This window comes from Vanderwaltozyma polyspora, genomic scaffold (assembly GCF_000150035.1).
Source record: "Vanderwaltozyma polyspora DSM 70294 KpolScaffold1058 genomic scaffold, whole genome shotgun sequence".
Taxonomy (NCBI): Eukaryota; Fungi; Ascomycota; class Saccharomycetes; order Saccharomycetales; family Saccharomycetaceae; genus Vanderwaltozyma; species Vanderwaltozyma polyspora.
This window is the reverse complement of record NW_001834669.1, coordinates 103,250-129,338: the sequence shown is the minus strand read 5'-3', so window position 1 is coordinate 129,338 and position 26,089 is coordinate 103,250. Positions and strand designations below refer to the sequence as shown.

Below are 26,089 nucleotides of genomic sequence, written 5' to 3'. Positions count from 1 at the left end.
ATCTATGTATTCCATAAATTGTTTCTCTAAATATAGTCTGCTTCTTATAACAACATCATCCACTTTAGAGGTACAAATATCTCTTAGAACATACCATGACTCCATAATCTGTCTATTCTTTGAGTCTCCAGAACTGTTCAACATTGATATGATTTCATTTACCAATGGGAAATCTCTTCTTACTTGTCTTGCATTGTTGAATGCATGAATAATTTTAGCGTATCTTTCAAATTTATCTCTCAATAGGTAATTCTCATTCACATTTAATCTAAATCCACTAGAGCTATCTAAGATACTGTTATTGTTTCCGCCCCATTTTGGAACAGCGGGTGTTACAGATCTGAATCCAGATTTATTAGAATCCATATTTTTTCTTTTAACTAAAATACCAAAGTTTTCTCTAACTTCATCTTTATGTTGTTCCCAATCTAAGTTCAAGTTTTGGCTAACAAATGAATCAAAATCCTTTGAAGCTGTTGATAGAAGCTTCTCTATAGATGATAAAATATTTTCATCTTTCTTAAGTCTCAAATAGGTATCTAATTCACCTTCTAATTGTTTATTTGGAAAATGCTGTTCAATGATATGTTTAGATTGTAAGTTCTTGATTGAATTATCTACATCTTCAATGGAGATACCACTGCCAGCCAATAAATAATGAGCCTTAGTATGATTAACTTGTTTTGCTTCTCTATCTTTTCTCAATTCAGAGGCTCTTTTCCTAATTTCATTAATGCTCAATTGAATGGATTCAAACTCAGAACTATCGTTAGGTAAATTTTTAGAAGTTTCAACTAGATCATTGAAAACTTTATTAGAATAATGTAAAGAAAATTCAGAATCCATACTGAAAATTATGTTTGAAAAAACTTAACACAACTGATGAAAGATTAAAAACAATACAGTTCGGTCATGCAATCAAAGTATAAATCTGAAACGCTACTTTCCTAATATTATAGTAAATAGGATATCCGATGAACTGTCTTTATGGTATTAATATTCTTCCGTTAAATATATTTCGAACCTGAATAACTAAACTTTATATATCTCATCGTTCTAATTAAAATATAAATCTATCAAAATCGGAATAAAATCAATATAATGGACTGGATAATTACCCGGCATTAAAATGGTTTGACTATATAAAACGATTAACTGACACTTTAATCAGTTAATAATATCTCAATGTTCTCCTTTAAATACCAGAACTCTTGATATCGATTCATTGCTTATAAGATGGGTGTATTAAAATTAAATTATTTTTCTAACTGATTTCTAAAACTAATTTAATTTAAATATAAACTGGATCAAAAGAATAATTTCTTGGATTTTAAAATAGAACACAAATTGGAAAAATTAATATATTTAAAATATGCTTATTAAATGTTATATATACCTATTAATAAAATATGTTGATTTAATTTTTATTAATTGTTTTTATAATACTCAAAATCCTCATGCAAAAGATACCTTCTTTTTTGGCTTTTTGTTCGCATTAGTTGATTTCTCTTCAACATCGGCTCTGACAGTATCACGTCTGTTCTTTCTACGCATAGATCTTGCTAAAGATGCTTTACTTCTGATTTCGTTTTTCTTTTCCTCTAATTTGTCATTCTTCAAAGATTCTTTCATCTCGATTTCTTTTCTCTTGATTTCTCTTATTTCTTCTAATCTTCTTGCCTTTTCCAATTTACTTTCTGTAATATCATCATATTTATCCCCAATTGTCTTGATTAAACGGTTTAAAGCTAAAGTATCATGGTCATCTATAAATTTCTTACCCTTCTTACCTCTCTTTATCTTCACACCAGGAATTACTGCTTTATTAAGAGTAGGAATATCTAACTCTTTCTCAGTATATTTACGATCTTTCTTCTTTGTACCATATAAACGAGCTTTGAATTGACCCTTACTAACTTGAAGTTTGTTTGGTTTTTTGTGTGCAGATTTTTCAGTTAATTGAGGAACATTTGCAAGTTGATTCCTAGCTTGCTTATCTTGAAACACCTCAGGCCTCACTTCACGTCTGGTCTGTTGTCCTTTAGAAGATTTTTTAACAGCCATCTTGTACAGTTTACTATCTCTGGTTATCTGAAGTTCTGTCCAATTTAATTCAGATCAAATCTTTTTATTAACTAATACTAATATAACTCAGGACTATTATTATTCAATCTAAATAAAAAATTCGATGAGGTTAAAAAACTTTTCAATAACCTCTTTCTTTTTCCAAAATTAATTTGAGTTTTAGCCGAGACCGAAGAATAAAAGTAGAAATCTCATCTCAAAAAATTCTCTTACCGGTAATTTCTCATTCAAATAAAATAAGACATTAAATTAGGATCTTTGAATGAATGCTAAAAAATTGTTATAAAAGTAATAATAATACAAAACTAAATATTCTATGCATGTATATTAAATTTATTCTTCCATAAACTTGATGAAAATATATACGATATTGAATTATTTAACGTCAACATAATTGTTTAATCATCTCCAATCACGTGCATTATATCTTATTTCTGACCCTATATTCTCTGTTCGGATAGTGTAACTTTAATTATGATATTATATGTTTTGATGATATATTTATTGAAAATATAAAAGATTTATATTTAATTTGAATCTTCTATCACATGATATGATGAAATTTATAATTTTTCAAGTTTCCATGTTTTAATAGTTATTTGGACACAAAATTTAGAAATAACTTTAATAAGTCAGTCTATTTGATATTTATCTTTGAAAAATACAGATATGATTATGTGTTATCACATTATACATATTAAATTACATAGTTTATATACTAACTAGAGTTTTACTTTTTTGTTTCTATGTTTTTCATCATCAAAGGAAGGGTCTCTCTTACCAAATTTACATAAAGATAGGATTCTCTTGTAATCTTCTTCCAATGACTCTACTGATTTATCTAATGCATCGTTTCTTTCAGATTCTTCCATTTCGATTAGAGCATCGTAGTTCTTTAAGAAAAGCCTCTTTTTCACCTGAATGTTAAAATTATTGTAGTTCTTATGGAGCATAATCATTTCAATTAAGCGATGGAATTGCCTTGCTTCAATTTTATATTTCTTCATTTGTTTTTTTATCCAAGCTTCTTCAACAAGTCCAGAATTTGGTACAGAATTGAAAAATAATTCTTTTTGTAACATTTCTAAGTCAGTACGATCTCTCAAGTCATCAAAATCTTCATTTGGATCTTCAACAACAAGTTCAGTAATTGATGAATCATTTTTCCAAGTGTTATAAATTGATTGATACAGATTAGAACCATGGCCTTTACCTTGATAAGGTGGGAATACTAGGAATTGGGATATTTTTCCTCTATAATGTGAATTATCATCATTGTCAAATTCTTTGAAGCCTTCATATTTCCAATATTTATAAACAGTTACAAATCCAACACACTGTTTAGTTTTCTTATTAAAAGATAAAACTAATTCCCAATTTGGATCAGAGTCATCGATATATGATGCTGCTTCGATTAATAATAAAGAAAAGATTTGAATACGTTGATGAAATTTATTAATAAATTTATCTTTGATACCGGCTTTATAAACAACAAATTCATCGTCTCCTATAGAATACTCTCCAATTTTAAATTCATCATTTAAAAACTTATAAGATTTTTGTTCTTCTTCAAAGGCGTCTACCCATTTCTCTTCATCTTTAACAATAATATCATCTTTCGGTAAGAACTTTAATAATTTCCCTTGAATATCATCAGCTTCGTTATCAATTTTTTTAGAATATTTTACATTCATAAAAGGTTTAAATGTAACAGAATCAAAGACTAAATGTATAACCAAATCTTGATAACCGAATATTTGTTCAGAATCACCAAATATTGGATATGTAAAGGTAGGTGAAAATTGAACAGCATTTTCGCCAACTAATGAAATCTTTAATGCATTATTAGAAGAAGTTGTCCATAGTTCCGGTTTAAAATCAGAAATTGACATCTCTGGGTTATGTTATCTTTTCTCTGATATATGTTATAATCTTCTGAACTTGAAAATGTTTCCTCAAGAGATTGATATTAGAAACGATTTTTACTTATATGATTAAAATAACAATTACTTCATAAATTTTATTATTTGGCGTTTTTTTCCTTAGCATCACGTTTTTAATTCCGAAACTTAGAATTTTCAGATCAGAAATACCTGAAACCTTTCTGGCGATTGCCAACTAAAGAAGCCAAAACGTTAAAAATAATCGATTATGTAAAATATGTGAAATTTTAATTGTCAGAACCATTACCTTCATAAAACTATTTAATTGATATAGTTTTAGTGACCAATTCATAATAGTAAATTGAGACCAAAATTTTTATTCTTTTTTTACCATAAGGCTTTGGATTTTAAATTCTTTAGTTGTTATTTGAACAATTCTTACACATACAGACACACACATATATATATAAACATAACTATAATAAGTAAATAGTATTGCGAGTAGAATAATTATATGTGACTTATAAGGATTTCTTTTGATTTTTTTTTTGCTTGAATTTCTTATTTACAATTTCGTATGATTCCATTACTTGTCTTTTATCCATTTTAACATAGTTTGTAACTACTTTACCTTTCCCATCACCTAGGTTAATTCTTGTCCTTTTTTGAAAATCAACATCTGTTGTTGGTAATGTATTTTTAAAGATAGTTGCTACTGTTGCCTTTAATTGGTACCCCATCATTAAAGTATTGACTGATTTCCCGTATTTGATTGCCTTGTAATCATTTAGATTCTCTTCTTTCCATTCCATATCTTCAAATTTACAGTCGTACAGTATTAATGGAACATCACTGGCCATGTCATATATAGGTTTTCTTGGAGTCTTCTCTATGTCGAGCATATCTTTGATCAATGTGTGATCTTCTAAACCTTGTCCAACCAAAAATAGGTTAGCCATCATACAACGAACTTGATGCCATAAAAATGCAGAACCAATTAAATCAAAACAGTAAAAATCCCCCGATACATGCATAATACTAGCACTTATAATAGTTCTCTTATAGTTTGTTATTTGCTTTGAACCATCTAATTTACAGAAATTTCTAAAATCATTTTCCCCTTCATAATATTTTGCAGCTTGTTCCATTTTTTCTAAATCTAATCCTTCCTTGTTAAATAAATATTTGTAATGACGATGTTTGCAGCTAAATCTAGCATCAAAATCCTTTGGAGGTCTTAGACAAACTGCTGATACTCTAATATCATCTGGTAATAATTGATTCAAAATATCAACATACTGTATTTCTTTCGAATCATTATCCGAGTTTGCCTGCTCTTCTGGTGTTAAGTTCGACCTAACTTTCAAAGAAATAACTTGACTCATAGCACTTACACCTTTGTCAGTTCTTCCACATCTGCTAAATTTATAATCCTGCGGATTCATTGAGGGAACTAATCTACATTTGTTCATCGCCTCCAGAATCACACCTTCAACTGTAGGCAATGGTGTTGGTTCCTTTTGTATAGCTAGTCCATTGTAATTCCAACCTAGATATGCAAATTTTAAAGCAATAAACCTTGTATCGTATTTAGAGAAATCAAACTTTTTGGCAGCTTTAGGCTTTTTGGACTCTACACCAATATCGGAATTTGCAGACTTCCTCTTCTTACCTACATAAGATTGTTTCTGTTTCTCTTTATTTGTATTTCCTTCTAAACTATCTCTTTCAATTAATTTCCTAATCAATTGTTCTTTGGTCCAGTTAGCATATTTAGAATTTTCAATTGGTGATGTCACCGTAGAATTATTTACAGCAGCTTTTGCACCACCTTTCTTGAAAAAATTGAATAAGAATGTCATATAAACTAAATGCACAACAACAGAATCTATTTAACTCACGGAATTTCCAATCAAATACCTCCAATACATATATCGATAACACAACATAATCTATTTAAAATGTAATAAGCTAACCTTATTATCATTATTATCATCATCATTATTATTATATTTTTTTAGCGATGAGCTTTGTTTAACAAAGAAATCGGCATCAAAATTTTTCATCTCAACTCATCTCATCTCATCTTATCTCATCTCAAATTTAGTTGAAATTAATATACTGACAACTTTAAGGAAAAGATAGTTTTGTATTCATAGATAGATACTGCTATACCACCCTTTTCTGAAATTATATCAAAATATAGTATTTAATCTATTAAGGTTAGTATATTCAGGTTGCTCCAATAGAAACATAATAGAGGTAACAGATATAAAGTTGTGAAGAAAAGAAACAATGTCAAAATCTTTGTTATGGGATGATTTAGAATATCCAATTCAACCATGGATTAGAAGTGCAGTTGATGTAATGGGGTTTGAAAATATGACTCCTGTACAAGCTGCTACTATTCCACTTTTTGCCAGGAATAAAGACGTTGTCGTTGATTCTGTTACAGGTTCAGGTAAAACTGTCTCATTCGTAATTCCAATTTTCGAGAAAATTGTACAAGAAGAGGCTAATACTACTAAGATGAAAAAGGGTCATTTCCATTCACTAATTGTTTCTCCTACAAAAGAATTAGCTAAACAAATACATTCTGTTTTTGAATCATTTTTAGAGCATTATCCTGAGAATTTATATCCAATAAGATCTCAATTGTTAGTCGGTACTAATGTCAAAACTGTTAGAGATGATGTTAGTGATTTTATGGAGAATAAACCCCAGATATTGATAGGTACCCCTGGTAGAATACTTGATTTTTTAAAGATTCCAAGTGTGAAAACTTCAATGTGTAGTATGGTAATATTGGATGAAGCCGATAGATTATTAGATGTTAGTTTCTTAAAAGACATGGAAAATATAATGAATATTTTACCAAAACAAAGAAGAACTGGTTTATTTTCTGCTACAATTACTAGTGCTGGTGACAATATCTTTAAAACAGGTTTACGTAATCCAGTAAAAGTTACTGTCAATTCTAAATCTCAAGCACCATCCTCGCTTAAGATTGATTGTGCTGTTGTTGAAACTGATAAGAAATTAGAACAGGTAATCAGCATAATTAATAATTATAAATTTAAAAAATGTATTGCATATTTCCCGACTTGCCATTCTGTGACATATTTCTACTCTTTTATGCAATATCTATTGAAAAAGGGTATAATAAAGGAAGAAATCCAAATCTATTCTTTGCACGGTAAACTTCAAACGAGTGCCAGAATTAAGACACTGGAGACATTTACTGAAACAATAAGTAATGCTGTTCTGTTAACAACCGATGTTGCAGCAAGAGGTATTGATATTCCTGATGTAGATTTAGTTTTGCAGTTGGATCCACCCACAGATCCAGAAGTGTTCTTACATAGATGTGGTAGAACAGGTAGGGCTAATAAATTGGGTAAAGCTATAACATTCTTGACACCTGGAAGAGAAGAAGACTATATCCCTTTCATGGAAGTCAAAAACATAAATTTAGAAGAAATATCGTTAGATATTGTCAACTTACCGGACAATTTTTATGAAATATTCAAAGATTGGCTATTGGAAGATAGGGCAAGACTTGACCAAGCAGTAAAGTCATACGTGGCTTACATAAAAACATATTCAAAACATGCTGCTTCTTCAATTTTTAGATTGCAATCTTTTGATTATGTAGGTTTAGCAAAATTTTATGGTTTAATTAGATTACCAAAAATGCCTGAAATTACAAAATATTTTAAAGAGGATAAGGAGAATGCTAGAACGTTCGGTGAAGGTTGGTTAATCGATCCGCCAATTAATATGGATAAATTTGGGTACCTTGACAAAAAGAAAGAAGATCGTAGACTGGCTGATTTAAAAAATTTAAAATCAATTCATGACAAAAAGAAGCTAAAGAGTGAATTAAAAAAGAAAAATATGTCTTGGTCCAATAATACCCAGTCAAAGGAAGAAAAAGTTGAAAGAAGGACAAAAATGGCTTTGAAAAGAAAGAGAATCGAAGAAGAACTTTCAAAAGAAGCAGATGAAAATAGTTCTGGCGATGATGAGCAAAATCGTGATTGGAAACAGGTTATTCTTCAGAATAAGAAATCTAAAAATTCCAATAATGGAATGCAAGGTAGTTTCGATGATTTATAGAAAATATTACATATTATTACATAATTCAGCATTATACAGACACTAATCAATTGTCGTCATATTGAAAAAGTATTGATTTCATCATCTAATCCATTATAAACGAGAGCGTCATCGACTGGAACATACTGATGTGTGATAACTTTCAGTACCTCCTGTGCAGCAATCCCTGCAATAATCGAAGAGGTTGAATAAGAATTTACCACTAGTGACAGTTGGAATTTTTCATCCATTTGGACATTATTTTCAGTCCCAAATTGTAATTCCAACAGGTCTCGAAATAAGAGATCTGAAGTATCCCATATGTAATGAATGGGTTTTTTTGATGGCTTCACGAAGGCAATATTTCTTATATTTTTCCAAAATAGATTAATAAAGTCATCAGGAATTTCGGGACAGTTTTGTCTAGTAATACCTTTAAATTTCTCTTTGTCACTTTCTGATTTTGCCCTGTATACCTTTTCTAACTCTATAAAATATTCTGATTTTGACTCCATGTCTGGAATCTCGCCGTTTATTGGAATAAACTTAAACTCATCTAAGTAGATCTTGAAGCATTTTACTAGTTTAATGACATTATTGTTAAAGTTATCGCGCCACAGATTTGATTCTGATTCAAATTTTACAGCATCTTTTAATATTTTTAAAATTCTTGCTTCTGATTCTGTGTCATAAAAGGCCAAGTATGAGTAACGTTTTGCTTGGATAAAATTTAAATTACCATTATTTATTGGCAGATCGATATTTCCTAACCAATTTTTAATGCTGGTTGTAGATTTTATTTCATTATTTGGAATTGCTTCAATTGCCTTATATAAAAAGACTACGTATGGCAGTTGTGAAATTAATGAATCATTTAAATTTGTTAAATCCAACTTATCCATAAACTGTTTCAATTGCGGCCAAGGTTTATCCAATATTAAATCATACCTTGGATAATCTGGATGAGTTTCAAGAATAAAATGCGGGTTGAAAAATTTCAAATGAACGTAACCAAACAGGCCGATGCTATGTGCTAATATAATTGGTGGTAAGTATAATGAATCGTTATCATTTTTTGGTAACGATAATAAATTATCAAAATAACTTATAATTGATTTATCATTGATAGAAAGGATGATTAAGATTTGAAAATTTTTCCAAAATGATTTGTCAATGGAATTGTTCCAAAGCTCTATGGATAATTCAACCTTATCCTCATTTAGTTTTAAGATATCGTTAATATCGTTAAAAAACAAATCGTTGTTGTTGTTACTTTGTATATTTGATGAATCCGATGTATTCAACCAATTGAATTTTTTAAATCCAGGTAATATTAAATTTTTTAAAGTTTCTTGTAGCAAAGGGTTATGTGGGCCAATTATACAAATATTTGCTGATTCAATATATGATTGACCATTGTCCCCCCATAATCTTAATTGTCTATCGTATTTTTCCATCGAATGAAGTTTGAATGTAGAATTTCACGATTTGAAGTGAATTTAAAGTTCCTTGATTAGTAGTCGAGAGTTTAGTAATAAATAATAATTATATCATGTAGGAGAATGGTAAGAACCACGAGAGAGGGAGGGAGGTGGTTGAATTGGTCTTACTAGTTTAGACAAGACACAGTAATGATATTTTGAAGTGCCAATGCAATGTAAGGCAGCTGTAGTTTTTACGTGCTTTAATATTAATTTAAACTATATTGGAATGAGATTGCGTGAAGAGAGAGAGAGAGAGAGAGAGATTGGGGCCATCCTTAAAATCGATTCCGAGATAAATCATGGCAGCACGTGACTCTGGATATAAATCTGATATTTTTGTTTGGGCCCTTTTTTGATCATGTGACGCACAGACAAAAATTTCGAAATAGGTGTCAGTCTGGCATCCAAACGAACAGAGACATAGTGAGGGGGAACCCAACAAGAGGTAATAGCAATACAAAACACCAACAGGCAATGGATATGTACAGGTAATTAACTACATTTTTAAAGTACATGTTGCGAGATTGAGGTCTTGCCTGGAGGCAGTCACAGTAATCACATTATATGAAATTGTATCAAGCCAAGTCAAGTGAGGTCAAATCACGCCAGTTACCAGAAAGAGTAAGTATGCTCATTAGGACAGGGATAGTAAAGTGGAGAGGATAAATCGAAGATTATGGTAGAAAAGATATAAAGTTATAGATAGATACAAAATAATAGGAATTTCCAACAATTGAAGTGTGTCACTGGGAAGAATGTAATCAATCAAGCTGAGTTGGTGGGGAGAACCGGAACCCAACAAATTGAAAAAAAAGATGAAAGAAACGGCAATGCTGGATGGAAATGTCAAGTCATTGTACTGTTGTTATCAATTTACAGTTTCTGAGCAAGTGTAGTTGTATATGCGTATATCAAGAAATAAGCAACAGCAACAGCAACAGCAACAGCAACAGCAACAGAATAAAAATTAAGCATTATAATTGAAATTAGAGTTATTTAATTTTTATCCTGTTGTATACGAGCAGTATCAGATAATAGTAGACAGAGTTTAATCTGATATACATTAATTCTAGGGTGCTCACCCTTGGAGATATGGTTCATAGTTGTTGTTGTTGTTGTTGTTGGGTTTTTCTTTTTAGGTTCCCTGTCCTCCCATACCCAAGACGACAGTGCACCCCATACCTATCTACTGGACTGAGACCCCCATCCCCCCATTTTTTATTCTTATTTTTATTTCTTTCCCGATTTCCCGCTGGTCCATTGCCATGTCTTGTTGCAGAGATCTGTCTGCTCTGGTCAGGTGACCGTGTCTCACCTCTTCACTCTGACTTATTGAATTATATTTCCTAATGCAGACACTCCACCGATCGGGTAATCGAGACGTTGTTGTTCTTGTCGATGCTGTTTCTCTTCCCTTCCCTCTCATGACCCATATCACACTTCACGTAACAACCGCAGCCAACACATCTCAGTTCATATTCCTCATTTGGTAATACCGTGTATATCCCCTTTTCATCTGCCCCTTCCCTTCCCTCCCCCTTCTTGCTCGCTGGCGCTCTGAATTAAATTTCCTAAAACAGATAGAAGCTTATTTCCTCATGTGTCTCGTCTCGATCAGGGAAGGCATACCTTTTTTCCTCTCTTTGCCCAGCTTTCGTTCCCGCTACCGCTACCACTTGGCAAACACGAAACGGTTTTTCTTTTTCTTTTACGAAATTGCTTTTTTTAGCAGTTCGAGATACAATTTTCAACAAGGAAAATACCGAAGGAACTGCTTGTTATCACCATCACCATCACCATCACCATCTTCATCATCACCATCACTAGTAGCTATCTTTTCTATCTTGTCTATCCATCAATGAGGTAATTATACACTTAATTCCCCCATCCATCACTAGGTTCCTTGTTATCCCAGATTCAGAGATTCCAGAAACTGAAATTTATACTTTTATAAATATAATATCTATTTACATCTTTTCAAAAGGGAATATACCCTCTGTTTATGCTATTGTCTTCTATGCATTCGTTCCATTCCATTCCATTAGGAAAACGTAAATAGAACGTTTAAGTTTAAGTTTAAGTTATATAGAACTCACAAAGAATCATCTTTTCTTCTGCTAGTCCCCAGATACAAAAAAAAATATAGATACCAATATATATATAAATATATATTCACTGACTGCACGCATACACAGATATAGAGGTATTTCCTTCCCCTAATGCTTTTCGATAAAATACAAATATCTTCTATTAATGGAAATAGAAATAGAAACACTAATAACCATTTTAACAATAGTAAAAACTTGATGGAACATCCAACACCGTCCAAGTCAAATGCAAATTTAAGTATAAATACTTTATTTAATAACGATGCCCACTCATCTGTATCACCTGCACCCGCATCTGCTCCTGGAACTGGTACTGGAACTGGTACTGGAACTATAACTTTTAAGAATAACAGCAATAATGATATAGGATTGGACATCGATATGGACATAATCGAAGAAGAAGATCAAAATGAGGATAACATCTTATTCCCACCAAACGCATCTTATATCAACCAATTAAATCAGAATAATGGTAATTCAGGATTTAGAACCCCTGTCAACAATTTAAGTCTACAGTCTCTAATCAACCAACAGCAACAATTTGGTAATAACAGCGTCTACATGAAAAATTCAAACCAAGGTAGTAACATATCTTTAGCAAGTTCCATAACAGATATCCAACCTTCGGTTAAACAGCAACAATATATTTCAACCATGTCAAATAATCTATCTCAACCATTTGTTAATCTATTATTGGACGTTTATCAAAATTATGTCTCTGAACCTTCAACCACCCCTTTTGATTATTCAAATCCACCTTCTGGTGTTTTAAACAAAGTCGCTAAACTATCAATTACTGAATCCCAGATTCGCAATATCGATATCGGTGTAGAGAAAAACAATTGGTTGCTAACTCTAATAAGATATAGACTATCAAAAGAAATTAAAAACGATTGTAACATCTCAAGAACAAGTTCAAATGCTTCTTTATCCCCACTACCATTTGCACAAGATTTATTGCAATTCCAATTCAATAATAATAATAACAACAACATTAGCAGCAATAATAATTCAAATTTTTTAAATGCCTATTCCTCTTCCTCCGCCAGTGGTATACCAAGCCAAAACAACTTATCATTGAGTACTTCAGGACTGCAACCTGCTTTCATGCAAGATTTTGGAAAGCCTTCCCCTTATACCCAAGAATTATTATCTGGTGGTTATTCTCCCGTACCTACCAGACCTTCAACGGCCATACAACTAAATAGAACAAGAAGTAATTCTTCTTTATTACTATTCCAAAAACCGTCACTCTCCAGATCTGCTTCTTCTAATGGGCCACCACCGCCAAGGTGATAGAAGCATACTAATACCCAACCATATTAAATTAAATCAAAATCAAAATTTAATTAAATTAAATTATATTAATATTAAAATCAAATTAATATTAAAATTAATATTAGATTCTATTTTCAGTATCCCCACTACAACTGATAATTATAGAATCTAAATATTGTGTTTTATGCTGTGATAAACTAACGTGCATTTAAAGATAATTTGTACATGTGTGTAACCTTTAGGTAATATATAAGGTTTAATTTAAAACTTATATATCCATATAGACGCTTATAATTTCTAATAATAATATATGTATTAATCTTGTTCTATTTACAAGTTGTACTTTTTTATACTAAATTTATTTATTAAACATTTTGTAATTTTGGTGAGTACCCCATTCTAGAGAAAGGGTCATGTATTGAATATTTCTTTTCAGAATCCTGATACCACAATCGAAAATCAGATTCATTCTGGAAGGACGCATGTAATTGATTGTTTTAACCGTCCTTCCATTAAGTGCTTGATGTAATTATGTGCATGTGTTAAGTAAAAAATGAAGAATAATATGATTTATCACGATGCTCCTCTCAAACATACCAAATAAAAGGCAAGAGAGAAATCTTTCCCAACTATATGATCAACTATTCTTGAACCTCTTTTCTTGGAAGTACTACTTTTCTTTCAACATATTTTTGGCCCCAATGTTCATCTAGTATACCACATTTTTTAAATAATCTAATTACAGTATCACTTGGTTGAGCTCCAACACCTATCCAATACTTGGATCTGTCAAAATCCAATTCTACATCCTTAACCAACATTGGTTTTGGCCCCAAGTCAGTAACTTTCCTAGGAACAGGATTATATGTACCTAGAACTTCAATTGGTTTGCTATCTCTAGCTTTATGAGCATTTGAAACCACTACATTATACAATGGTGTGTTTTTTCTGCCAAAACGAGCCAAACGAATCCTTACCAACCCACAAGTCATCCTGATAATATCTCAAAGTCCTTCCAAATGGCCTTCAACAATATCCCAATGCCTTCATCGCATCAACTTTTTAACCTTCTGCTATATATTAAAATTTCTTTTAAGAGCTTCTCTTACTGAAAGATTTCAAATTGGAAATTACACTGTTTCATCGATCATGATATACGAACACATACAAACAAGAATATTATACTTTCAGCTATTAAGTTAAGCCCATAGAAGATACCTAACCCATTATTGACAGCTCAAATCGTAATGTTCAGCAAAATACAATGCAATTGTAATATAGAAATCAAGAGTATAATATAACTGGTTATTAACAGTGTCTTACTTCAATCAATTTTCCAACCATAGAACCATCATCCATCCCCTTAGCTAGATAAAGAGAGTGTGTGTGACTTCATAAGAAGAAAGGCTGTATTACATAATTATTATCACCAAAATCACGTGATACCTTTAATTTTTCATTATGTTCAGCGAATTTTTCATCAAAATTTTTCATCTCATCTCATCTCATCTCATCGCATCTAATAATCAGTATTAATGAAAAGTTTAAGTATTTGGTGGGTATTTAAACTTTTTGGTTCTTGAATTAAGTTCTAATAGTTATTTTGGACATTTATTTGTTCGGTTTCTGTTTTCTTTTGGGTTTCGAGAATCTGTATCGAGCAAGATCAAGTTGTACAAGACAGAAAGAAAGAAAGAAAGAAAAGTGAAAGTAAAGATTCATCTATCTATCCACTACAGTATTAATTTAATTTTAATTTTTGGTTTATTAGAGACTTACTAATATATCACTTTATTGCTTTACTCGGTGTCTTTCTCCTTATTATTAGCTTTTTATTAATTTGAATAAACAATGGAAGCTGATCAAGTAGCTCATTTTTTAGAGCTAGAAGATAGATTGGCTAAGATTAGATTACAAATAAATTCAAAATTAGATAATCAAAAACATGTTGCTATCATTCTATCTGCCGTCGAGGAGAATATGGATGCCCAACAATTAGCTAACGAAACATCTAAAAATATTATAAATTATATGCTTTCCTTTTTATCATTATTAGACCAAGCTATAGATTCTCAGAAAGGTACTATTAAAGACGTTACTATATCTACCTCCGCTACTTATTTATTAGACCTGATCTTTCAATATTCACCAAAAAAATTACTGAGATCAAAATTCCCAGAAATTCTAACAAAAATCGCTCCTTGTTTAACTTGTGTTGAAGCTCCTTTAAACAGATCTGCTATTGGTTGTTTAGAATCATTGTTGGTTGCACAAGATGCTCAAGCATGGAATAACACACATAACTTGAACGTCACCCCAAGAAGAGGTTTGCAAGGTTTATTAGAATTGAGTATAGATCCAAGACCAAAGGTCAGAAAGAGAGCTGTCGATGCAATCGTAAAGATTCTGCTAAACCCTCCTGCCGCTCCATCTGCTGAGCATTTGGGTTCCGCTTTAATTGCAGCTTTCTGCTTAAAGGAATTAACTTCAATTTTAAATGAAATTTCTACAATGTCAAATAAAAAGTTAAAAACACAAGGTGGTGAGTTGAACTCCAAATTGATTCATATATTAAAGTTGATCAGTAGAATTGTTTCTACAAACCAATGGCCAACTGCTCATATTGACCAACTTTGTGATTGTTTGCTAGAAGTCACCAAATCATCCGAACAATATATAGTTTCATCATCCTTTGAGTGTTTCGAAAATTTATTTAACTCTATTGCAGAATCTTCCCAGTTAGGTTTAGCTGAGAATAAGTTCTTGAATGTTTTAAATATTATTTTGGAATTGACTCCATCAAATAAAGACACACATTTGACAGGTCCATGGATTGCTGTCATCGTGAAAGGTATCTCTTCTTATGCTATTAGTCAACCTTTGAAGGCAATTGTTACAATCCCACAGATTTTCAAACTAATGGCAAATTACCTATCTAGCGAAGTTCCAGAGATTTATTACAGCGCTTCTCAATGTTTGATTGCCATTTTAACAAATGCTGTAAATGATAAACTTTTGTTGGAAAAACCTTTGGTAGATGATGTTACTTATGACACTGTATCCAACCTTTTGGCGGAATTATCCGAACATTTTGTCGAATTATTATCTATTAGATATACACATTGCGCAAAAGAAATTTTAAGCATCCTTTCTGCAGCTTTCAATAAATTCCGTTACAGAGCTAACCCATATTTGATCAAACCATTATTAATTGTCGACCAATGGAGAGTTAATGAAGAAAACTTTTTAGACTTTAGAAATGAAGCAGAATTAGTGATCGGATCTGCCATTAGTGGTATGGGCCCTGAAATTGTTTTGTCACACTTGCCATTGAACTTAGAAAATCCTTCTGGAAATGCACCAGGTAGAGCTTGGTTATTGCCAATATTGAGAGACCACACCAGACATGCTCAACTAGCTACATTTGTAAATGAACTATCCCCTCTTATTACAAGTTTTGAAAGCAAGTATTCAAAAGTTCCAAAGGAATCCGTTCAATTAAAGATTTTCCAAACAGTAGTTGATCAAATTTGGTCCACTTTACCACATTTCTGTGAATTACCTACTGATTTAGTTGAAACTTTTACTGATGAATTTGCAGCCGAATTATCATCTTTACTATATTCTAAGGTGGAATTAAGAACTACCATTTGTAATTCTTTAAAAATGTTGGTTGAAAGTAACACTGCTTATGTCAATGGTGCTTTGGCAGAAGATGTCATTTTACAACAACGTTTACCAGTTGAAAAATCCAGAGAATACATCGATTATTTGTCAACTAAAGCCTCCAACATACTAGCAGTTTTATTCAATATTTATACCCAAACATCACCAAATACCAGGGGATTTATCCTTGACACTATTGAGTCATACTTAAAGATCACTTCTGAGGATGATATCGTTAAAACTTTTAATAATGTCTGTGGTTTGTTAAAAGATGCAATGGATAAAGAAGGTAATAATGCAGTTAAAGGTAAACCTCAATTAAGCGCAACATTATTAGATCTAGTTGTTTGTATGACCAAATATGTTCCAGCTAGTTCATATTCTGCTCTATTTGCTATTTTTGGTATTACTGTTACCTCAAAGGCTGCTTTAACCCAAAAGAGAGCTTACAGAATTATCATTAGACTATCTGAATTGGAATCTGGTCAAGATGTGTTAGCACCATATGTTTCCGACATTGTCACTGTAATCCTAACCAATGCTGAAACTGTTCAGACTTCTTCTAAGGCCTCAAGATTGGCCGCTATCAAGACATTAGTTCAATTACTACCACCAAACCAATTAAACTTCATTGTTCAAATTGTTGCTGAAATCATTCTTTGTACCAAAGATGTCAACGAAAAGACAAGGGAATTGGCTTTCGAAACCTTGATTACTATGGGTAAGAAGATGGAAGATCCAAACGGTATAATCTCATTATCACAAATCCCTGGCTACGATCCAGCATCTCCAGATCAACAATCTTCATTAACTGAATTCTTCAAGATCATATCAGCAGGTTTGATTGGTGAATCTCAACATATGGTCAGTGCTACTATTACTGCTTATGCATGCATAGCCTTTGAATTCAGAAATGAGTTGGATATGAATATGTTAATGGAAATATACGACACCATTGAATTATATTTGACTTCTAACTCAAAAGAAATTGTCAAAAGTGCTATTGGTTTTACTAAGGTTTGTGTTTTAGGCTTGCCTATTGAAGCCATGAAGCCTAAGATTCCAGAATTATTGCCAAAGTTACTACGTTGGTCAAATGAACATTCGGGTCATTTCAAATCAAAGGTCAAGAATATAATTGAAAGATTGATTAGAAAGTTTGGATATGAATTTATTGAAGAACATTTCCCAGAAGATGACAGAAAATTATTGACTAATATTAGAAAGACACGTAACAGAAACAAGAGAAAGTCTGAAGAAGAAGAACAAGAAGGTAATGTACCAGCAGAATCTAACAAGGGTTCAAGATTTATGACTGCATTCGATGAAGCTGTTTATGATTCCTCTGACAATGAAGGTGATGATGAAGAGGAAAAATCTGGTAGAGGCAAGAAGAAGAACTCTAAACAATTTATCATCGAATCTGGTGACAACCCACTGGATTTATTGGATTCCCAAGCCTTAGCTCATATATCTTCTACAAAGGTAAGAAAATCCAATAAAGATCAACGTAGAAGAATGTTATCTGATGATACATTCAACTTTGATGCTGATGGTAAATTAGTTGTTAAAGATAAGGGTAAACAAGACATAGATAACGATGATCCACTAAAATCAGTAACAAGTGGTATTAACGCCTATCTAGATGCTGTTAGACACGGTCCAATTAGAGGTCAAAAGAATAAGTTGAAATTCAAGAAAGGTTCCAAAACTGATGACATGGACAGTGATGATGAAGGTGGAAACGCTCCTTCTAGAAGGGTAGAAACTAAGAATAGAATTGGAAAAGGTGGTTTTAAGAGAAACCAAAAATTTAAATCCAGAAGAAAATTATAGATATTGCATTAAATTTATTTGATCATCTTGACATTCCGTTAATTACCCAATGGTTTATGTATATGCTTATATATGAATTATAAAACCCTGTATAATATAACATTATTTTTAGAATATAAACACCTTAGAAATGGGGACGATCATGGAAATCCAATGAATCTCTCCTTTGGAAAGTATTATCCATATCTTCCATTTCTGCAAATTGAGTATTCATATTAGCGTCCAATGAGAAACTACCAACTGTACTTTCAGGAACTTCCATGAAATTTATTCTATTATCTTCAATGTCGTCTTCAATTGCGTCTTCATTACTGATGTCCATTGGTTTAATTTCATTATCATCATTTTGAGGTTCTATATTTTCATCATCATATATTTCATTTTCAAAAGACAGCACTATATTATCTAGTCTTGTTTCGTGCATCATAATGGGTAGTTTATTTAACAATTTTGAGCCTTTTTTAATATACTCAGGAGTATTATCGTCGTTTTCCATGCTTTCTTCATCCAAGGGGACACTCGGTATTAGATCGTTATTTGGGAAATTTAAAGATGCATTATTTCTCTCTAGAAATGTATATTTTAGACCGGGAATATGCGGCAGAGATTCCAAAGATTGTGGTAAATTTTTTGAATTTTTTTTATACATATTGACTCTTTGTTTTATAGCCACAAATTTTATCCAATTGTCGAAATCACCATTATTGACTAGTTCTTCTAGTAATTGGTCTTCTTCATTAGATTTCCCTTCTCCGTTTTTATTTTGTATTTGATTAATATATTCAGGTATTAATGACAATGGTTTCGTAGATTTATTTTCTGTATACAATAGGTCTGTAGTTGGTAATGAAACTTGCACTTCGTCTTTTCTATGAAAGTTGTATAGACACCATTCTTTAAATTTTTGTAAGCCTAAATCGCTTGGCAATTCTGGGTTTTCATCATACACATCCAGCATATCTACTGGTTTAATTATACCTAAATTTTGCATTGCTAATGTAATATCCTGCAATGCCACTGTATCGTCTTCATCTTGTCTTGAATCGGCCATTTTCGTAATTTCATTCATAAAAAGTTCTAGAAACCGAATATATAGATCTGTGACAGTATTGACAGTACTTGGTTTACATTTATCGAACCCGTGTGCCTTCAATAGTTGTAGCATTGATATCCGGACTAAGCCAAAGAAGAATTCTGCATTCGAAGTCATCTTTTTCTAATTCAGATCAAAATTGATAATAATAGTATACTTTGTAGAAAATAGTATAGTTCTTATTAAAGTTTCACAGGTTTGTTTGAACCAAAAACAAACAAACTAGGACTATGGACAGATACACTTATCTCTTTTAAATGAATTCTTTTCGATTCTATCCTGAGAATATTCCCCGTTACCAATCATTTTCTAAAATTCTTAATTAATATAGATGATAAAGGTAAAAAGTCATCTATTCATCTGTTAATATCATTGCTTATTGCTTGAGATGGGAATTTGATAATGAAACTTTAATCAAAAGGCCATAATGGAAAAATTACAGTAAGCGTAATTACCCGGCAACATCGAATTTTCCGTCCAAAACGAGAATTGCCTATCTGTTACCCTCCCCATATAATCCAAATTAGGAAACATGTATATGAATTTACCAAATAAGGAAACATACCTTTGTGTATTACCCAGTAAGGAAATTATAGGCCATTTACACAAAAACACAACCTTGAAAACCCTCCCCTTTTTCTTTTTTTCTTTTTGTTTTAATCTTTGGACGGGAAAAATAGGCGCCGATCTGATTCTCTTCTTTAGCCGCCATTAATTTTTTAAAACATATATAAATAGACTTCAGAATTAGTCTACTTCTTGACAATAGTAATAGTTTTTTTTGAAAGCATTTCTAAAGTAAAATGAATGGGACAAACACAAACAATATCAAACTTATTACCTGAGGTTTGAACAACAGCATAGATGCAACGGGTTTGATTTCACGTTAAAATGAAATACCAACAGTAATATCATCCCATATGAAGTATTGAAAGATCCCTGTTTATTTTGGATATGTTTCGTTTATTCTCTTAACCTGGACAGCAAAATTGGCATTGACAATTATGTATTCCCCCAAAGGTACCAAATGTGAGACCTAATATATCATTCTCATAAATCTAATCCATGTGTGTATGTATGTGTGTTTTCTATTACAAGTACATCTCTTATTGGTATTATTGTTGTTGCTGTTACTGTTATAATGATTGTCTGTCTCCAATTGAGCGGCTATGGTCCTGGATATCACTTTGTACTAAACGAAGTTAAAGCAAAACAGTGTAAATGCGGGTAATTGTGGGAAGTCATGTGATACAATCTATTCAATCACGTGATATACACATTGATTGACGAAAGAGGAAATTATTTTGAAAAGAAAAGACAAATTGGAATATCGTCAAGTACGGCACTGTTTTTTTCCTTGTTGTCTGGTTTCCCTCTCTCTCTTTCTCTTAGCTTCTGTTCACCAAGAGAGTTCCCAGTAATGTGTTCAGTTAGCTTTAAATCCACACAACTCACAGACTAGTTTTTCAAAGGTTAATTTTGGTTGAAAAATTTAGAAATTAGCTGTATTAAAAAGTATAACATACGTTTTAATTTTAAACAATTGGGAATCGCAAAGATCATTGAAATTAATAGTGAAAAAGGTTCTTATTGTGTACCACTTTATCGCAGACGCAAGTGCTAATTGACAGGTTTGAATTAGCAGGAGGCACGCTGGTCGACAATTCCTTATTGATTAATTTAATTCAGGTTATTCTATCCTAAAATTGATTTTACGAATTTATCGTTGATTTTAAGTTTTATCTTTTTATAATTTTATTGATCTATTCAATTCTTTTAAAAAGTACTATCCCTGGGATTTCCTACTACTGTTATTGTCTCTGTATTGTATCTCATTGATTTTTGATATAGAAGCAAAAGAAAAATATTACCAAAAATAAATAATGTCAAGCTTGTCCCTATATTGTGTAGAGGCTCTTCTAATACTCGATGGTACCGGTGATAGAGTTTATGCTAAATACTATCAACCACCTCACTCCAATTCTTATGTGCAAAATGCTTCATTAATTAAAAATGTTAAAAAACAAAAGGAATTTGAAAAACGTCTGTTTGGTAAGATTCATAAACATGATACAGAAATTTTGATCTTTGAAGATCATATTGTCTTATATAAGGAGTACATGGATATCATATTATGTTTAGTAGGTTCAATTGATGAAAATGAAGTAATCCTACAACAAGGTTTCACAGCTTTCCGTGATTCATTAGATTTAATCTTAGACTCAGGCATTGATAAAAAAAACATCCAAGACCACTTCGATATGGTCTTACTTGCGATAGATGAAACTATCGACAATGGTATAATTTTGGAGACCGACCCTGCAACTATAGCTTCAAGAGTCACTAAGCCTCCAACTAATGAACCACAATTGCATCTAGATCTAGACAAGGGTTTGATGGGTGCTTGGGGTTTCGCAAAAAGCAAATTACAAGAAAGATTGCAACAAGGTTTATAAATCTGATGTTACTGTAATCATTATTACTACTACTACTATTATTATTATTTTATAATTGTTAAATATTATAGTATCTCTTATATATAATATAGATATTTTTAAATGAAAAAAATAAATAAATTTAATTCTTCGAAGTTACAGTTGTTGTATATTATCATTTCTTCTTTTTACCACCTTTGCTCTTCCCCTTAGCTTTACCCTTGTCATTACCATTGTTACTGTTTTGACCAGGGAGTGTGATCTTTAATTTGTCTGCAGATATTGATAAAACTAAGTCTTGTGCCTTCAATGTTTTAATTATTTCATGCTCTTGTGGCCAATCTTTTTCTTTATCTTGGCATGTGGAGTCGACATTTCTACTCATAAAATGATGTAATATCTCATTGATGGTTTTGGTTTTCTTCCCTGAACCTGGTTGGATTTTTACCTTGTATTTATACTTCAACAAAGAAGGCCATGGAGCAAACACAGGTATAATATCAATTACTTCATCATCTTCTGTTATCGAATATTTTAATTCACTGAAGATTTTATTATAATTGACCTTTACCTTTTCATTTTTGGTGAAATTAATTATATCCAATTGTTTTTGTCTTTCTTGACGTGCCTTCTTATTATCCCTTTGTTCCTTTCTTATCAATTCTTCTTGCTTCTTCTGTTGTTCCTTTTCAATACCCTTTAATGTACCAAGTACTTCTAATCTCAACATTCTTTCTGTCTCATCTTGATCAGCATATTTTTTCTGAATTTTCTTGAGCTTACCCTTCTTACCACGAACTTTCCTGTTAATATTATCTAGAACTGACATAGTTGACATAGTATCTTCAGGCTTCGGACTTTCTTCCAATTCTTCCAACTTAAAGTTGTTTATTTCAATGGTAGCTTCTTCCATAATCCTTGAAGTTTCTTCTTCTACGTGACTATCCTCAGGGTCTGCAACTTTCTCTACACCATTGTCTTGTAGAGCTGGTTTAGGAGTGTTTTCATCATCATTTTCTTCCATTTCGACTTCTTCTTCCTGTTCTCCTTCCTCATCTTCAGTACTTTCTGTTTTAACTTTCCATGCAAATCCAAAACCCATTACTAACTGAGCTGGAGGAAGATGAATCATAGACTTTTCATCTTTCAATGCAAATCTACCTCTTGGTAATAATGTATTTGTTGTTGAATCAAATTTGCTGATATTTCTAGCATAACACCATCTTGGCGAGGCAGCTATTTTTTTGGACCATGCCTCACTCGCTGACATACAAAAGATTCCTGCTTGCATTAATGTGTTTGGAGGAATTTCAGTCATGTCCGGATTTTTGATCCAAACTTGAGTTCCAAATGCATTCTGCATAAAGACATCATCATTTTCAATATATTTACTATATATTTGATCTGTCTCCAATTCACTCTTACCCATCATAACCAAAAATCCTTCACTGGAAATAAACCAAAAATATTTTTCAAAGAAATAAGGTTTTCTAATCTTCTTTAATACTTCATGAGATTCTTTTAGCTTCTTTTTTAGCTGTTGACTGACTCTTTCTTCAATGTTCTTCATCGCCTTTTCAGCATTCTTTTCAACTTTCTTTTGTTTTTCAACACTAGTTTTCTTGATAGAAAAATATTGAGATGCATTTGCATATGCGGATAATCCAAGATCAATTGTGACAACAACATATTTAGATAGATCAATTTTTCTTTCTTTAATTGGCTTTCTCACCTTTTTTTGTTTATGTTCATCGATTGATATATCAGAGTCACTATCAGAATCACTATCAGAATCACTATCCGTTTGATCACTTTCAGATTCATCGCTCGAATCTGAGATATCTTCAGAATCCGACGAATCTTCTTCTTCTTCTTCAGATTCCGTACCTTCCAAAGGTAAAATTACATCTATTTTATTATTTTTTAATTTTAAAGGAAGTTTGACCTTTTGAGCGATCTTATTTCCCTTTTTTTGTTCACTCCCTATCAGATTTTCGATCGTATTCCAATCCATCTGTTGATCAATCAAACCCTGCACAGCAAACTTGACTTCTTCAATTAAGTTTGAATGTGCGATGATCAAATGACCTTTCTGCTCATTGGATGTTTGGACATCAACCAATGCTTGGATCCTTCTTTCATTCTCTAGTTTTGCATCATCTAATTTCTTTTTTGCTTGAAGTTCTTGGTTTTGAATTCTCAAGGAATATTTGGAGGACTCAATAGTTGAAAAAAATTGATCTAAGGTTTTGTTATAATCCCCAGGAATTTCTATTATTTTTGTCTTCTCTAAATCCTTTGATTCAACAAATGGCTCAAAAGGATGGAACGTTTCGTATATGAATTCCGTATCCGGTGAATGCTTTTCAGGATTATAATTCTCATTTTTCTTCGCCAAAATATAACCACATTTTTCGTCATTATTTAGTAACTCTTTAAATTCAGATGTTGTTGCGTTTAATATATTGACAAGATCATCGATTTTATCTGAATATTCGAGACTAGAACTAGAAGGATTAATTCCATTTTTCTTCAAATTTTTTGAGATTAGATCCGAAGATAAGTGTGGTTCTTTGTTCAATAATAATTTCGCAATTGACATAACCTTCACTTTCTTATGTTGGCCCTTGTTTTCTTCTTGCAATAAATGGGAAGATTCCAATTTGAATTTTGCTAGAGCTTCATCAATCCATTCTCTTACCATCTCATTGTTATATTCTTTCAAATAGTCTAATTCCTTTTCAGTAGTATTTCCAATTTCTGCAAATAAAGATTCATCAAACATTTCATAAGCTTCGCCAACTTTATTACCATACTCTTGAACTATTCTCTGCAAAGATAAGATCTTTCTATTTTCATCTAGCAAAATAACATTACCTGCACTAAAGAATTCCAATACCAAATAGTATAACCCATCAGCAAACTGTAAAACCAAGATTCTGTCATTTTTGACCTGTCTAAACCCGGTCAACCTTTTTGCCTTAAGATGCTTCCTCAATTTCACCACAAACCCCGATGGAGCCGGTGGGATAGGTCTTGTAAAGTCAGTCTTATGGATTCTTAAACCACAATCTACCACAACATTAATTTTAGAATCACTTTTATTAAATTTTAATAAAAATTGTCTGCTTGATTCTGCAATATTATAAACATTTGTTAACCTGTAGCCTTCGACTTCCTGGCGCAATTCATTACCAAGTAACAAAATATCCAAAGCACTCACCCTCTGCTTCATTGTGGTATGATCTCCTTAGGGGGTTAGCTGAATTCAAACTGGTGTTCATCTGATTTATAAACTAGTGAAACTTTAAGAAGAATATTGGCCATCGTTTTTTATCTATATATTGAAAAATTATAGTGTGAAAGAGGGTAATCATATACGAAAATGCCATTAGAAGGTCAGCAAATAGGTGTCAGTGTGATATAAATCCCTCAGTTTGTCCCTCATACATCTCAAATCATTCGGAAATCTCAGAATTTAAACTAAAACTGCAATTCCAGTGACAATATAGGTTTTTTCTCACTCGAATTTGGGATTTATGCGTCGAACTGGGGAATGCCAGAAGGAAGCAGCGACAATCAGTGTGCTTTAACATATTTAAAGAAAATGAAGAACCGATATAAGAGCAATTAGAATAGTTGAAATATGAATTCAAATCTTCCACTACTTTATGGTTTTTTGAATAAACAACAGCACACGTACAAATCGGGAACATCCTGTAATATTCCCATATTAGAATTCATTTTACTAAATGGCAAAACTGTTACAAACCAAAATCGTAGGGCCATCAAAAGATAATTAGATCGAATATGCGGATAAAGTGATAGATAAATAAAATATAAACAATTTGTTAACATCACTGATTGGAAATCACCATTGTATTTCGTAGACAAAATGGATCTGAACCTTACATTTAAAAAATTTAGTTCAGTTCATATCGATATAGCAACTACTCCAAAAAAAAGATATTCGGTAACCTAAGAGCATTGATAGTAACCCAAATTTGGTAAGGATTGTAATAAAAGGTGACAGACTGTCGTATGTGTAACATTAATATTCGACCATCCACCAACATCACTAAAACTGAATATGACACATAGCAGTTTAAAGACTAAATGTATC

General features: G+C 31.9%; 12 protein-coding genes across 12 annotated transcripts in view; 4 read left to right on the top strand and 8 right to left on the bottom strand.

Annotated features, from left to right (window-relative positions):
• NIC96 overlaps nucleotides 1-846 on the bottom strand; it is a gene marked incomplete at both ends in the record, with an annotated part of 1,416 nt that extends 570 nt beyond the window's left edge. Inside the window, one exon of the mRNA XM_001645318.1 lies at nucleotides 1-846. Coding sequence (XP_001645368.1) covers nucleotides 1-846 — 846 coding nt within the window.
• A 609-nt stretch (nucleotides 847-1,455) lies between these two features.
• Nucleotides 1,456-2,064, bottom strand: LOC1 (Loc1p; the record flags this gene model as incomplete). Its single annotated transcript, XM_001645317.1, has 1 exon — nucleotides 1,456-2,064. One exon carries the CDS (start codon nucleotides 2,062-2,064, stop codon nucleotides 1,456-1,458), a length of 609 nt encoding a protein of 202 aa, XP_001645367.1.
• Nucleotides 2,065-2,807: 743 nt separating this feature from the next.
• HAT1 (histone acetyltransferase catalytic subunit HAT1) lies at nucleotides 2,808-3,977 on the bottom strand (the record flags this gene model as incomplete). The annotated part of the gene is made up of 1 exon (XM_001645316.1): nucleotides 2,808-3,977. One exon carries the CDS (start codon nucleotides 3,975-3,977, stop codon nucleotides 2,808-2,810), a length of 1,170 nt encoding a protein of 389 aa, XP_001645366.1.
• A 512-nt stretch (nucleotides 3,978-4,489) lies between these two features.
• DEG1 (pseudouridine synthase DEG1) lies at nucleotides 4,490-5,830 on the bottom strand (the record flags this gene model as incomplete). The annotated part of the gene is made up of 1 exon (XM_001645315.1): nucleotides 4,490-5,830. One exon carries the CDS (start codon nucleotides 5,828-5,830, stop codon nucleotides 4,490-4,492), a length of 1,341 nt encoding a protein of 446 aa, XP_001645365.1.
• Nucleotides 5,831-6,263: 433 nt separating this feature from the next.
• On the top strand, nucleotides 6,264-8,087 carry SPB4 (ATP-dependent RNA helicase SPB4; the record flags this gene model as incomplete). The annotated part of the gene is made up of 1 exon (XM_001645314.1): nucleotides 6,264-8,087. One exon carries the CDS (start codon nucleotides 6,264-6,266, stop codon nucleotides 8,085-8,087), a length of 1,824 nt encoding a protein of 607 aa, XP_001645364.1.
• Nucleotides 8,088-8,143: 56 nt separating this feature from the next.
• On the bottom strand, nucleotides 8,144-9,523 carry ULA1 (Ula1p; the record flags this gene model as incomplete). The annotated part of the gene is made up of 1 exon (XM_001645313.1): nucleotides 8,144-9,523. One exon carries the CDS (start codon nucleotides 9,521-9,523, stop codon nucleotides 8,144-8,146), a length of 1,380 nt encoding a protein of 459 aa, XP_001645363.1.
• Nucleotides 9,524-11,769: 2,246 nt separating this feature from the next.
• Nucleotides 11,770-12,954, top strand: CIP1 (Cip1p; the record flags this gene model as incomplete). The annotated part of the gene is made up of 1 exon (XM_001645312.1): nucleotides 11,770-12,954. One exon carries the CDS (start codon nucleotides 11,770-11,772, stop codon nucleotides 12,952-12,954), a length of 1,185 nt encoding a protein of 394 aa, XP_001645362.1.
• A 623-nt stretch (nucleotides 12,955-13,577) lies between these two features.
• Nucleotides 13,578-13,928, bottom strand: MRPS16 (mitochondrial 37S ribosomal protein bS16m; the record flags this gene model as incomplete). The annotated part of the gene is made up of 1 exon (XM_001645311.1): nucleotides 13,578-13,928. The coding sequence occupies one exon, from the start codon at nucleotides 13,926-13,928 to the stop codon at nucleotides 13,578-13,580; it is 351 nt and encodes a 116-aa protein (XP_001645361.1).
• Nucleotides 13,929-14,787: 859 nt separating this feature from the next.
• On the top strand, nucleotides 14,788-18,438 carry RRP12 (mRNA-binding protein RRP12; the record flags this gene model as incomplete). Its single annotated transcript, XM_001645310.1, has 1 exon — nucleotides 14,788-18,438. The coding sequence occupies one exon, from the start codon at nucleotides 14,788-14,790 to the stop codon at nucleotides 18,436-18,438; it is 3,651 nt and encodes a 1,216-aa protein (XP_001645360.1).
• A 124-nt stretch (nucleotides 18,439-18,562) lies between these two features.
• Nucleotides 18,563-19,648, bottom strand: TAF3 (Taf3p; the record flags this gene model as incomplete). Its single annotated transcript, XM_001645309.1, has 1 exon — nucleotides 18,563-19,648. The coding sequence occupies one exon, from the start codon at nucleotides 19,646-19,648 to the stop codon at nucleotides 18,563-18,565; it is 1,086 nt and encodes a 361-aa protein (XP_001645359.1).
• Nucleotides 19,649-21,414: 1,766 nt separating this feature from the next.
• RET3 (coatomer subunit zeta) lies at nucleotides 21,415-21,987 on the top strand (the record flags this gene model as incomplete). The annotated part of the gene is made up of 1 exon (XM_001645308.1): nucleotides 21,415-21,987. The coding sequence occupies one exon, from the start codon at nucleotides 21,415-21,417 to the stop codon at nucleotides 21,985-21,987; it is 573 nt and encodes a 190-aa protein (XP_001645358.1).
• A 154-nt stretch (nucleotides 21,988-22,141) lies between these two features.
• Nucleotides 22,142-25,201, bottom strand: RQC2 (Rqc2p; the record flags this gene model as incomplete). The annotated part of the gene is made up of 1 exon (XM_001645307.1): nucleotides 22,142-25,201. One exon carries the CDS (start codon nucleotides 25,199-25,201, stop codon nucleotides 22,142-22,144), a length of 3,060 nt encoding a protein of 1,019 aa, XP_001645357.1.
• Between the last annotated feature and the right edge of the window lie 888 nt (nucleotides 25,202-26,089).